At 38.2% G+C, this 15,136-nt stretch overlaps 1 protein-coding gene across 9 annotated transcripts in view; it reads right to left on the bottom strand.

The window, feature by feature from the left end:
• Positions 1-15,136, bottom strand: part of MAST4 (microtubule associated serine/threonine kinase family member 4) — a 390,562-nt gene that overhangs the window by 29,064 nt on the left and 346,362 nt on the right. For all 9 annotated transcript variants that reach the window (XM_033110320.1, XM_033110323.1, XM_033110321.1 and 6 more), the window contains 5 exons: positions 9,989-10,197; positions 8,491-8,629; positions 7,000-7,132; positions 5,968-6,133; positions 3,943-4,044 (listed from right to left, as the gene is read on the bottom strand). In XM_033110320.1, coding sequence (XP_032966211.1) covers positions 3,943-4,044; positions 5,968-6,133; positions 7,000-7,132; positions 8,491-8,629; positions 9,989-10,197 — 749 coding nt within the window. The remainder of the gene's footprint in view (positions 1-3,942; positions 4,045-5,967; positions 6,134-6,999; positions 7,133-8,490; positions 8,630-9,988; positions 10,198-15,136) is intronic.

The raw sequence follows: 15,136 nt of genomic DNA, 5'->3' as shown, positions 1-15,136 counted from the left end.
AGGGCTGGTTTTTGACAAGGATTGAACTGGATACTAGAGGCATTGTGTTTCCTTTAATTACATCATTGAAAGTAACCCCACGAAGAAAGCATTTTGGGATGGGGAAACTAAGGATAAGCAAGAAAGCATACTGAACCACAATTCCCCAGTGAGTAAGGTTTGGAGGGCTGAACAATGTCTATCTGAAAACACCCAGGTCCATTTTCACACGCCATATAAAGGGAAGACATGTTTTAGTTTGGATCCTTATCCTGCCATCTTTCTTGTATCACTTTGCAAATGGATTCACAACTACCAATATTGGGGAACTGAGACAAATAGCCGATTCCTGAGGCTGTTCTCATGGCACCTTTGCAGAGTCCAGCTCCCGTCCTCCATGCATCCTGGCTCTCATCCAGACCAATCAGTGTCCCCAAACATAGCTGCCAGTGACATTTTCTTCAAGTCATCTTATCTTGGAGAAGGTAAAGGGCTTAGATATTTTCCCTACTCCCTAACTGTGTCAACGGCACTGAGGTCCAAAAAGTCAAGCCCTACTTCGTAGCCCAACACACACTATGCTACAATGACCATCACTTCAGCTGCTGCTCATGGGGACACACCAAATGGCAGCTCTGATACTCCGAGGTCACTCAGCTTTACCCAGAAAAGCACAGTTCTCTAGAGCCAAGGACTCAAATAGCACTTCTGGACCATATCCAGAGTGTCTGGTTTTCCACTCCCCTGCCTGCCACCCTTTGGGACACAAGTTGTGAGAGCATTTGCTTCATCTCTGTGGATGATGACAAATGGGTCCTCCCAGGGAGTCACAGCCCACTGCTGAGCCAGTTTACCTTTCTCACACTTTGGTCTTTGTGCACCACTGAGAAAAGGTTGCTTATCACTGGGTCCTATTTCTCATGCACTTTTGGAGCGAGGGGAAACAAAAAAATTAAAGTGACACACTGGGGAAAAACAACCTGTGGGCTAAACTGTTGGTACAATATAGAAGCTGGCATTACGAGCCAAATGCAAATCACTGGACAGGAAATGCAAATGACAGCTCTCATTGTAAGAATTCACCAGGAAAGGAAGGGAAACAGATTATTTTTTGAGCCCTTATTATGCACTAGGTTAATGTACTAGATACCTTCATGAATATGTTTGCATTTCTTCCTCACATCGTCCTGTGAAGTGCGTAACATGCTCATTTTCTTAGATTAGGAAACTGAGGTTCAGGGCGATGAAGGAACTATTCCAGACCTCCAGCTGGTACATACGTCACAGTCAGTCACATGTGAGCAGCTCTCAAGTCCAGTAAGCCAACGCAATGCCCCGACAAGTTCAAAAGTCTAGTTCAAGTACAAGTTCCCAAATTGCAAGTTAAGCTTTGGCACTAATGTTCTCCCTTGAGTTTTTCTCTCCTTTCATGAAAGTTTCTTAAACATCCATTATGCTCTTCGCACTCCTTTTCTCAGCCTCTCTAGTCTCTTGGGCAAATGTGCATTCGCACATTTTCACGGTGCATTATTTTGCCCGCTAAATATGCATTAAATCCAAAATGCTGTCATTGGGAGCAGCATGCCAGGCCTGTGGGATTCTCAGCCTCATTCGCTGAGCCCTACTGGGACCTGTCACGTTGGACCTGCCTGTTTGGCAAGCACTTCTTGACAATGCTAAGAGCTTGGGCAGGGTCTTTCAAATGTCTCTTTTGAGCTTCTGCTAGATTTGTTTTTCAAACTGTCAAACCTGAAAAGACCAAAAGTAGCAGTTCAGGAGAAAACGTGCAGAGAGAGAACTTGCAGCCTATAATACATAAACATGGACGTGCTGACCATCATCATAGTCCTGTCTCGTTAAATCAGGCCCAGTCAAGAATCCAAGTATCCTTAGAGGAGGGAAATGGGCAGGATATTGAGTGGGAAAACTCTCCAACCTGACATATGAACACTGAAGGGAAGGGGACTCTTTAGAAGGGGTGGGCTGATTCTAATATAATTTGAGTCATACCTTAGGACAGTGCTTCTCTGGGACAGTCGATTAGGACATGTAAATAGATATTTGGATTGCTGCAGGCCAATCTTAAAACACCAACGCTACTCATATTCGGCTCAAGTGAGTAAAAAAAAAAAAAATCCCTCCTCGAAACTGTGCCCCATACAGAGCCTTGACACCAATTCTTTGACAGCGACTCTTATCTCTTGAACCATAAAGCAAATCTGACTGCAGGTCACAGAGGGGGGGAAATAACAAGTTTGCTCTGTCACTTCAGAGAAAGGAAAAACCAAATAGGGTGGGAAGAAGCGTAAAGTACTCTGTTCAAAGAGTTCAATCAGCTCCAAGGTAGGGGCACCACCACCATTTCTTTATCTCATGTGTCCGAAGGGAAAAGCATGAGATTATACATGCAGAAAATTAAAACGACAATACCAGCAGCAGCAGTGTCACATCTGGTTCTAAGAGCCAGAGTGGGTGATCTTTTATCCTCACAATAATCCTGCAAGGTGACACTACATACTATACGCTTCATTTTACAGATGAGGACTTGTGGCAAGAGAAGGCAAATAACCTTCCCCTGGTCACACGGCTCAGCTTTAAACTCAGTCAGTCTGACGCCAGCGTTTGTGCCCTTACCTTCCACACATCCACTGAAATAGGCAAAAAGGCACACAGTATTCTATGAAGAAGCTCAACTCAAAACAGTTTTCCTAATTGAGCCCTGATTTTAAACTTTGATTCTCTAATGCAGTCTGCAAGCTTTTTCTGTAAAGAGTCAATTGGTACATATTTTAGGCTTTGTGGGCCAGACAGTCGGTCATGACTACTCAACTGTGCCACTGTAGTATGAAGACAGCCATAGACAATATATGAATGAATGGTATTGCTGGGTCTCAATAAAACTTTATTTATAAAATACAGATTTGGCCAATGGATTTTAACGCATCACCATAAATTCTAGCAGTGCAATGTTCCATACTTAAGCAACAACAGAGCTCTCCAACTGGGGAAGCTGTGGGCAGATGTGGAGAACAATGTAAGGTAAATGTTTAGAGCTGTTGCAAATGATTTTTGTCATGGGAAAAAGGGGGGAGAAAATCGTTGCTGCCATATTTTCTGATATTTCTATTAAAACGGAGTACAATGAAGCATTCATTCCATCACGTCAATTATCACTGATTGAAATTGTGAATACTGTCTCCATTTTGTGTGTGTGTGTGAGTGTGTGTGTGTGTGTGTTTATATTTAATATTTAGTCTCATCTAGATAAATTCACATACTAGGACTCTATATTGGAATCTCTAAGTCTGTCTATTCAGAATATAAGGAAGAAAAGGAAAAGGAGACTCAGAAATAAGAAACTGGTAGCAGAACATTCAGGAAAAATAACCAGCAACTAACAAATCTACTATCTTCTTAACCTTGAAAATCAATGGTTTTTAATCGTCTTTCTAGGGCCTTGGTGCTGATCACCATGATGGGACAGCATAGTCCCACCCCAGGCAGTCATTTATATTAATTAGTTCAAGAACTGATAACCCATTTCAAAGCCTGTAGACAGTAACATGCTGGGTTAAATTCTTCTGGGAATATATATATTTTTTTTAAACACCTCCACACACCAAAAAAAAAAAAAAAAAAGCTCCACATCTCTAATCCTCTGTTTCAAATTATTTAAGATGCATGCTTTTCAGGACAGAAGAGTTACACGTGCCCTTGAGGTTTTCTTCTAGGGAAATTTTATGTATTGAAACAAATTAACAATAATTTCTGCTTTGAGAGAAAAAAAAATCACAACAAAGACAAAGAAGCCAAAATACTACTGTCATAGCGTGTTATACTCGTGTTCTACATCAACTAACAGATGTTTCCTATGCAAAACACAAAACACAAACACAAACCTGAGTGCTCCATGTAGACATTATTTCTTGCATATTAGCAAAATTAAAACATATGTGCTCTAACCTGTCCCCAGTCTCTCCAGGGGATTCTGCCTGAGAAGCAAGGTAATCAGATCCTGGGCATCGGGAGGTGGTGCCTCGTCCTTTTCAGGCCAGTTGATCTCATCTAGAAGGAAGAAAACTTATTTATATCTTTATTGCTCAAATGGTGGTCCCCATCTCAACAGCATGGACATGCCCTGGAGCTTGTTAGAAATGCAGAATCTCAGGCCCCACCCCAGACCTTCTGAATCAGAATTTGCATTTTAACAAGATCTTCAGTTGATTCTTAGGCCCAGTCAACTGTGAGAAGCATTGTTTCACAAGACACGAACAGCACAGCTTTTTACAAGGCAAGGAGAGAATATTTCTTTCTTTCTTTTTATTTTTGACATTCGATATTATTTTATATTAACTTCAGGTGTAGAATATTTCAGTAAGTGGTATCTTTCACTTGCCTTTTTGATTCATTTTTCTTTGGCAGAAGCGGCTCACAACAAATTGCTCCTTCTAATTATTAAGAGGACTTAATATAGTGGAAACGCTGAACACCTGTGTTTCAGGTGGCCACCCCTCCAGGGATCATCTCAGAGTAAGACTTTCTCGCCTACTATCCTCAACCTAGAATTGGGCCACAGACATAGGTTCTATAGCTCCAAGAAGCAGAAAGTAATTTTGTGAAAATAACTATTTCCAGAGACAAAGGAAAGGTCAAAATGCTAAGACTGAAGACGGAAAAAAAAAAAAAAAAATCAAAGTAATCATAGTAATGGAAGTATTTAAAATCTGTCATAAATATTAGAATATGTTCTACATTCTAAAGGAGTTTGCCTGAAGATAGGTGTGCATGCTTGTGTGTATGAAAATGCAATAAAAAACATGAATTATTTCTGTGTATGCCTGCCTCTAGCTTCCTCTGCTGCAGTTTAAATCTGATTTGGAAAATAAAACATGAATATGCATCTGAGCCGTAAGGCATCGAGAACAAAGCCAGCATTTGCTGCTTGTGTTAATTAAACAGTTGATTCCTCTTGCCATTCAGGCCTTGGTATATCAGAAAACAGTCTAGTTATAAATCCATAAACAGCTCAGATATCGTATAAAAGGGTTATTCACTGCAGGCAACTCACAAATCTACTTTGTTAAAATTTATAAATATGCCTGACTTGCAAAGTCATGATAGAAAATAATGCTGTGATTAAGGGCCTCCAAAATGAATTTTCCATCTATTTCCACTCTTGGACCCCGTAAGCACAGTCCAGAATGGACTAGAGGTGGGTGATGGAGATATCAGTAATGACTGACAAACTTTGAAAAAGAGAGGACTTTCTGATCTATGCTTCAGGGGAATGTATAAAAACAGCAGGTATGGTAGTAATAGAGCCTATTTAATTATCATTTAGTTTTGCCACAAGCTGCATAACAATAGTTAGGGGTCAGCTTGCAGGTTAAGATCTAAAGGTTATTGAATTTTAAATGAAAGATGAACAGCTGTTACAGAAATAACATTACACCATAACAACTACCAATGAAATCATTAACAATCTGTGGATTAAATTTGCTTCCTTCCCATTCTCATTATTTATTATTTGGTAGACATTTGTTTTAGAGTTTATTACATTTTTGTTAATTTCTTCATTGTGCCATTAGCCATTTTCCCCATTTATGTAAATGTTACCCACATTAACCTTCTCTTTCCTGGTGCAACTTTGCTATTATGGAAGGAAGACTGGACGGCAATAAACTCATTTGCAAATCCCACACCAATTTCTTTTGCAGAGAAAGCACACCATAAAAACTGGTTACGTTGCCAGTACATTTCCAAATTCCATGTTAACAAAACTTCCTCAGATCAATTTTCAACACAAATTACTCTCTTGATACTGTGAAAGTCAGTTATGTGCTATGATTAGTGAGTTCTTTTAATTTGTTGGTTAAACTGTTTGATAAAGGTTAACATTTTAGTAGTAAATACGGCGATACTCCAAAGAATTACATTAAATAGCTGCTTCCCAATAGTGGCTTAAAGATAACTCCTGATGATATTTACCACTGATGACTTGTCCAAATAGCTCTTCTGGAGTGTCCCCAAAGAATGGCACGCATCCAACCAGAAATTCATAGAGGATAATCCCCATTGCCCACCAGTCCACAGGCTTCCCATAGCCCTGCCTTAGAATCACTTCTGGGGCAATGTATTCAGGTGTGCCACAGACCTAAAAGATGATTGCAGTATTAGAATAACTGGAATACTAGGCATGAATTAAAATAAGCAAGAGGGCCAAACATCAAATATTTTGCCCAGAGTGCACCTGCTCAACCCTATGGAACCACATGGACAAAGAACTTAAGAACAGCCATTTGGTGTTCTTAACACCGAATGTAATCAATTATTTAAATACAAAAGAAGGGAAGTTCAAAACTTCTACTCCAGTGTTAAACTGTTTGTAATGTGTCATTTCAAATTGAGCACTTGACCCTGTTTGGTAGTTTTACTTATTTTACAATATTAAAAAGCATTTATAATCCTTAAATTTGAAATACTAAGGCATTCTTTATCTGTCACTATCAGAAACAGTGTTAGCCTTTATATGGCCAAAATATATTCACACGCTGGTTACTCCATAGAAGCATGACAGTTGAGATGTGTTTACCTTAAGTTACAACGAACAGATTGTGGGCACATGGTAATGAGGCATGCTTAAAGGGAAATGGGCCATGGCTCGGATTTTAGCACCCGTGATTATGCAATGCATCAGGAGTTTCCCAAATACTCTACTGAGGCTCCTGGATTCCTTACAAAAATAGTTTTCCATTTGTCTCTCTCGCACTCGCACTTGTGTGCAATTAGATCATTCGTCTTGCTAATAGACCATAATGTCGGGGGAGGAATGTGGAGGAATGGACAGTGCGAAGAGGCCCAGGGAGAAAAATGGAGGCAATTTGCACTTCACTAAGGCTTATACAGACATCTAAACCCTCAGTACTAATGTGAAGATGGCCTACACAAGTTGATTCCAAAATTCATTGACAACATCGTACTTTGCATTTCTCTATAGAACTGAACACCAGGCAAGCTTACCTGTTTGTCTAGAAACTCTCGGGCGTCCTTCTCAATATGACCCTCATAAAGATTGGTAGTCATGCTCATTAGCCCGACCTTGGATAATCCAAAATCGGTCAGCTTTATGTGTCCCATGGAGGTGACCAACAAACTATGAAGCAGAAGCACATATATTAAAACACTCACTTCGAAGCTCAGTCTTTTTTTCTTTTATTTTTTTTTTCAGCTCTCTCCCAACCCCTTGTTAATTTGTAAGACTATTTATGTAGTATATAGATGTCAACCTTATTACAAAACCCAGCCTGGGAAGAGATGAAGTCACACGAACATGTCAAATATTTGCATCTGGCAGCTGAGTGTAATTCACAAGGTAGGGCTGAGACCCGGCCCAGCTAATCTTTGTTGGAGCAGCTACAGTAGCATAATTTACCACCTAAAAACTCAAATATGGAACTCTGACATCTATTTTCAGAGTAAGAAAACAGAAGACAAAAGGCTACCAATAATACCATGTCACACATCAGGAACTAAGATAAGCAACCTATTTGTGATTCAAATGAGACATAAAAGCACTTGGACAGGAAAATGTAGTATTGTTTCAGATTTCAACTTCTGGCTCCAATTTAAATTTCTACTCATTAAGCACAAAACCTACATTTCTTATTCATACAAAGAATTCATATTTGACAGCTTTGTGAGCTTATATTTAATTTTTTTTCATTTTAGAGAGAAAAATCAAAATTTTAATTAATTAAAAAATTAAAGGAATAGAGGAGTTGGGAAAAAAAGCTACTGAGAGGAAATATGTTTAAAATTCTCATAGCTGCCTTTGTTTGGTAATGTTGTGAATTAGCAAAAACATTTAAAGAAAAATCTTTTTTGGCACTTTCCAAATTTTCTGGAATGAGCATGAGTTAATTTTATCATACAATTTTCAGCACACATTACATCTTTACATATTAACATGTGATGCTTTTAGAGGCTTTTCAAATTAGTGGAGAAAGCATGAAACATTTAATAAATGGTGTCAAGATGAATAGCTAGTCATTTAGAGAAAAAGAGTCTATCTGTATCTCAGATCAGACAGCATAATGAACTCTAGAGTAGATTTTTAAAATTAAATTATGAGTAAAATAGAATATATCAAGTATATCATTTTGGAGTAGGGGAGGATTATCTAAGTATGATACCAAATGCAGAAACTATACAGAAAACAACCAGAAGCAGTCTATGTAGCTATTCTAAAATTTAGATAATAAAGTTTTTTAAAAAATTAACTAACCCTGGCTTTGTAATCATCCTTTTCTTTGGTTTCTTACAAGCTCTTATTAGAAGCATCATAGACTCTAAAAGATTATATAAAAAGTATCATACTGATAAAATAACTCCTTTGAGCATATTATGAAAGAATTTTAAAATGTGCAAAGCAGCATTAAAAAAATGTTTTTTAGACTTAAGAAAACTTTTGTATGTGTAAAGAAAAAAGACATGTTTCATCACTGTACATACTTGTCTGGTTTCAAATCCCTGTGTACAATTCCATAATTATGCAGATATTCCAAGGCAAGGACCGTCTCAGCAAAGTACATCCTGGCCATGTCAACAGGGAGAGGACCCATGTTCTTCATTAAGGTAGCACAGTCGCCCCCTATAAAACACAAGAAAAAGATGTAGCAGGTAGAGTATCAGCTAGGAGTGAAGAAGAGTATCAGTTTGGATTATAGAATTTTACAGCAGAATGGACTTTACCCACAGACACAGCATATAGTTGTTAAGTGGAGACTGTGTGTTAAGTAATCATGTTTGGAATGAAGACATGGTGTGAAGAAAGTATAGATTTTTATTTAAGGAGCAATACTTCTAAGAGAGCGGGTTTGGCTCTGAAGTGGAACTGAAATCTGAAAAACTGCTAGGATAATTTTAAAATGTACCAGAATAAAACATGGAATCAGGCTGTCTGAGTTCACATCCTAACGCTGACTACTACAGGTGGGAAGATCTTAGGGAAACTTGTCTTGGTTTCTTCATCTGTAATAACAGTACAGTAATAGTGTCATCCAATGTAGGATTATTGTGAGGATTCAATGAGGCAATTTATGTAAAGAACTTAAAATATTACCAACACATAATAAACACATGAAAAATGTTAGTTCTTGTTAAAGTAACCGCAGCAAAGGTTAATACAGCAAAGTATTGGTGTGGTGAAAGGAACGATGGGTGGAAATCAGGCAAGCTGTTTCTGTCTTATATCTAGTAAATCTCCCCCCTTCCTGGGTTTCAGTTCACTCATCTGCAAAATAAAAAGGTTGAACTAAATGATATTTAATGTTTCTTCCAGTTTTATAGTTTTGGGATTCTATTCAAACATTTACAAGAACTTAAATTAGATGTTTTAGACATCGCTTTGACCCTTGCTGATCAATTCATTTTATTAACTGTATGTTAACAAGTCACAGCCACTTAAACACTCAGAAATTTAATGTAAAATTGATGGAAATAAATTAGTTGGAGCACTTCAAAGGTAGACCACAAAACTAAAAAAGAGCAGAAAAAGCTAGATTTTCTTCAATGTATCTCCATTCCCCTAACTCCTTTTTAATTTCCTACTACAGACCAAAAATGATATATTTTTAATTCATTCTTTAGGATCAATTGTAACAAATGCTTTTTATGATACATGATAAAAATAAGTAGGAAAAAGCCCTTTCCCTATAGTCTAACTTTAATGACCAATTGAGAGGAGGTAGTTAGGATTAAAAGCCATTAACAAAGAAAAACAACCTTTTTCCAAATAGCACTAATTTTCCCTTTGTTATAGTACAGCAGGCCCTTTACAAGCAATTATCACAAGATAATGACTGGGAATACAGCCATCTCACTGCCTGGCTTCAGTTCCTAGGTGGATACAATCATTATGTGGCACAAATACAGAAAGCTTCAGCAGCACAAAGAAGCGAGGAGTTTCTGGGTACAGGTGTCATGTTCTCTGGGTCAGAGACGGACTTACCTTCCACATATTCCATGACCATGCACAAGTGGCGCTTTGTTTCAAAGGAGCAATACATGCTGACTACAAAGGGGTTCTCTGCAAAAGTCAGGATATCCCGTTCCACAAAGGCCTGCTGGATCTGGTTTCGGAGGATGAGGTTCTGTTTATTAATCTTCTTCATGGCAAACCTCTGCCGGGATTCCTTATGCCGAACAAAGTAGACTGCCCTGAAAAGGAGCACAAAAGTTGGGGTTCACAAGAAGAGGGCGTTCTCCTGCATACAGTAAACCCTGTGATCATCCACTTTTTTTAAGTTCACACGGCAGCCGCAAGTTAGCTCACACAAGCTATGCTGGCAGCTACAAACATCTCATTCCAGGCAAAAGTGCTTAGGCTAGATTGATGTTATTTTTTCAGTTCTTTCAATAAAGGTCAGAGGTCATACATAAGGCATCAAATTTGTCTTCTCAGCTGAAGGAAGGAAACAGTCTCTCAAGAGTGAGCTATGTTTTCAGTTTTTCCACAAACAAAACAAAATCCAATATATAAGTCAGAACAGGAAAGAATGAACAAAAAAGTACATACACATCATGAGAGCAAGATCCTTCCTAGAATTAGATATATGTTAGGCTTTTTTATTTTCTCAACTGACTAAAGCAAGTATTTTCTATATGCTATCCTAAGGATCTGCAAAAGGACCATAGCTTCTTAGAGTAGTTGGCTTCTAACTTGAGAGTAATTTGCTTCCCATGGAATTTCCAGATAAAAAAGAAGTGGCAAATAGGTCTGATGAGGCTATCCTGCAACAAAGAGCAGTATATTTCCTCACTACAGACCTCGGCATGAGTCACACCTATGCCTGTTTCAACAGGAAATGCATTTCCCAACATAAAAGTGGGCCAATAAAACAATGACTTTTGCTCTATCTGACCCACAGCCAAGGTGTCAGGCAACTCTGCTGTAAAATGAGCAGGCTGCACTGAATCTCAGTCAAAAGCCTCCCCCAAATACTATACCCAACCAATTCTGGCTGGTCCAGAGAAAATGGGAGCCCTGAAGCTTCGAATGATTGGGGGAGAAGAAGCAATTGTGAGGAGGAGTCTTAAAACCCCACCTGGAAATGACGGCCAACAAGGAAAACGTTTTGGATTGGCTCCTTTTCTCATTAGTTATTCCTCACTTGTCACTATTGTGGGAGAACAGGTTTGAACTCTCAGGTTAGGCAATGCTCAGATAAGTAATAATTGACCTAAAGAGCTATCAGTCATTAGAAGTGTGTAATAGGTTACATGAAGCTGCCCTACAACAAACGCAATGATCAAATAGGTAGTAATTTACCTCAAAAGTAATCCATCACAGTAAAGTATATCCAATGGTCTGCCTCCTAAAACGAGGCGTTATCTGATCTGAGATGCATTTTCCACTAGTTATATTCATTGTCCTTGAAAAATGAATATAGGGTACTAAGACTCCCTATATTCCTGCTGAACCAGTATATGAGGGTGGTCCACTTACATAAATGTTAAGTACATTGAATCTCAGTTTAATCGATATTCACATTTTCCCTTAAGTGTTCAACTATGGATTAATTTTTTTAAGTATGTATATCTTTGTCTTCTCATTGCTGCCATCTTTTCCCTTCACTCACAAAATTACACTTTTCTTTTTTGGTCTCTGTTTAAACATTATCTTTTTTTGCTTTGTTCTTTTTTTTTCTCTCTCGCCTTTCTTTGGTCTTCTACTTCTTCCTTTACTGTATAGTAAAAAGCTCTCTTAAACACATTCTATATAACCAAGTCAAGGAATAATCTGGTGCTGTTATTCCTACAGTACAACAAACTGACATGACAGCTGGCCATCTGGGTGCCCAGTGCTTTCCTGGGCTAGGCTTGATATAATGATTAATTAATTTAAACAAATATTTTAAAATGATGAAACGTAAGTGTGAAAAAAGGAAAAGTTCTTGCTGTTTGTACGAAAAATAAACAGAATGCTCTGGAAAGTACTGATAAATGTGAGTCAGTAAATAAAATTCTATTGATTTAGTATGGGTGAGAAGATTTCTAAAAGCTGAGAAAATAATAAAAATCTAGATTCCTACATTCAGATTGCTTCAGTTCTTGCTTCACCTCTAAAGAAGTTAAAAATGGAAAACAGAAATAATGTACGAGTATTATAAGTATGGTTTATATTGTCTTAAAAAGGATTTATATCAAAAGACTACTAAATTTATGTATATTTAGGTTAAGCTAAAATGTTTAACATACATATAATTTTTTTTGATTTCCTACTTTGACCAACTTTTTAGTTAACTGACCAACTACTCATTTTTTCTAAATCAGGTTAAAGGCTTTCACAATATTTTTCTTTTTCCAGTTACTGACTGGATAAAACCAAAATGTAAAAACTTGAACTTCACCTACTCAGGTGCTGGTAGCAGGACAGAAAGATATGTGGGAGCATAGAAAATAATTCGGCCTCCCCTTCAATATCAGACAAACATTGGTATACAAATACTGTCATGAAGAGGTATTTTTTAAATAGAGAATCTATTTCTTAATGAAATTTAGAATTCAAGTTGATAACAGGAAAACAAATAGTATCTTTATATTATCACTTGCCTATTCTTGAGAATCAATTGGAATACGGCTTACTTTTTTTCCTCTCCTTTCAATATTTAATATTAAGTTTAGTGTCGAGGATCCTCAGACATATGTTATTAACTTTACTGTTAGACTATCAGAAGGTTGCCATTTTGATTGTCAATCAAGAATCACCATTTCTTATGTAAATAACTGTTCAGCAATATGTTTGAAAACAATAGGAAGTAGAGGAAGAAGAACAGAGTTGTATACAATTTTATGAAAGAACAAAAGAGAATGATGCCTCAGGCCCAATTTGACCAGACTAGGTTTTCAGTGGCACTGTGTAAAAAAAAATGGCTTCAATCTTTATTCTTACATTTGCAGTTCAGAAAATTTGATTTGACTTTCTGTTTTCCCTTGCTGTTGTATTTGAAAATAATCAGTTAATCCTAAGGGAAATTGACCTTCACCAATTGAAATTAATCCTAAAGGTAGCTTGAGATATCACTGCCTCAGGACACACATATCTTGATCAAGTTACAAAAGTCAACTAGACTTGTTAATTAAAATTTGATGTAGCTGGATTTTTGTTTATTTGTTTTCTTTTATGTTCTTCATTTTTACATTTCTGTATTGTTTTGGGCACATTATTCTTAATGCTGAAATATGTTTAAGTAATAATTGTCTGTCACATACACCTTTCCTCCCTTTCTGTCAGTCAATGTTCCAAATCTATTTAAGTCAGACTGGAGAGAGAGAGATTGAGAGAGAGAGAGATTGAGAGAGAGAGAGAGATTGAGAGAGAGAGAGAGAGAGAGAGAGAGAGAGAGAGAGAGAGAGAGAGAGAGAGAGAGAGAGAGAAAACAAGAGAGACAGATAAACAGCTGCCAATAGACAGACATCTAACACTACTAAGCAGAGCTGTAAAACTCCCAAGGTTATAAAACTGGAGTGAACAGATTCAGCCCCACATTTCTCTGCTTTCTGGCTGCCAGGGTTGTTTTCCATGGAAAGGCTTTTCTGCCTCTCTTTCCCTATACTGACCTCACCATGAAATAGGAAAACTGAAGGGTGGGAGGTGATGCAAGGAGAGGGGCAGCTGGGGGGCCCTCATTCTCTCTGAGCCCCACCCATGCAGAACTGAGGTGTGGGAGGGGGGAGAAATGGAATCAGAAGCTGACAGGATCTGGAGCAGAATGAATTGGTCCTAACGGGAGTGTGAATGTCTAATGCGTATAAAATTATGCATGAATCTGAGAGCCTAATACATGAATCTGTGCAAGTAAATCTGCATGTGGGAATGAGATGCCTGTGTTAGAGGAAAGCTGATGAGAGGAAAGGCTACAGGGAGAGAATGTGCGGGAGATGGGGCCCACGTCAACTGGCACAGGAGTCTGTCAGATAACTGACTCCCGTCCTTTCGGGGCTAAAGGAGAACAATCGGCATCAAGACAAGAAAGTAAAGCAAAGTGGGGGAGAAATGTTGTGCCTTTCAAATTTAGTTTTTCTGTTTACTTGTTTATTTATTTTACATTTTTAGCATTGTAAGTCATTTTTATTCTTCCACTTTAAAAACATTCCAAGTTGTAACTTAAAACATGTTCAACAGAAGAAAGACCTCTGTACCCCAATTAAGATGCCCAGAAGTTATAACAAAAGAATACTTAGAATCAGAAAAGAGCTCTGCCTGGAATCAGTGCCTGTGGCCATGCCTCTGACCCTCTCTCCACATCTAAGAGGAAACAATATCAACTACCACACAGGGCTCTTGTGAGAAGAGACATAAAGAAACGAGTACAACGCCTGGCACACACTAAGCGTTAGCTTTCTACAAAGTGCTAAGTTGGCATGAAGGGATGTTTCACTTTCAGTCAGGGATCCGAAACATGTTAAACAGAGAAGGAAATCAGATGCTTATCAAATTAGCGAATTGGCTTGATAACATGAATTGTCACTAAGCAGGATGTTGAGAAACCACGACGTGTTTTATTTAGCATGACAGGTAATAAACTCTTGTTAATGAGAGGGTTCGTTCCCAACATCACCGATTTCCAAGCAGTCATGGAATCAGTGTCACTCTGAGTCACTGACGTGAACTGTATACTGACGTGAAGGGGTGCCTAAGGAAGCCTCGAACAGCTCCAGTTCAGCTACCCATGGAGGGACCCATTTGTTCAGTCAGCTCACCTAAGCCTGTAATCAGCATCTTAGCTGGGTGGACCAATGGGTGTAGCGCCACTCAAACTAAAGTTAGAAAAAATTCGTAGGAAAGGAAATTTGTCAAAAATGTAATGAGAGATTAAATCTGAGAAGAGCAAAAGAGAAAAAAAAAATGTCTTAGTTGATTGGCTGAGGCTCCTACAAGCAGCTTGTGAACCCATTAATGACTTGGCCTGCATCCGTAGCTGTTTACTGATTCACAGCTTGTTTAACTTCTTGTATATTCCCAACCAGTCCCCAAAGTGTGATATACCTCATCTACTATACAGTGGTTTAATTGCACTACAAATGAGTTTACTCAACCAATTAGAACTCAAATACCGCTAAGATATCTGCCCACATTTTATAAAACTGGTGTTTC

Source organism: Rhinolophus ferrumequinum, chromosome 7 (assembly GCF_004115265.2).
Source record: "Rhinolophus ferrumequinum isolate MPI-CBG mRhiFer1 chromosome 7, mRhiFer1_v1.p, whole genome shotgun sequence".
In the NCBI taxonomy this organism is placed as follows: Eukaryota; Metazoa; Chordata; class Mammalia; order Chiroptera; family Rhinolophidae; genus Rhinolophus; species Rhinolophus ferrumequinum.
This window is presented reverse-complemented; position numbering and strand designations above follow the sequence as displayed.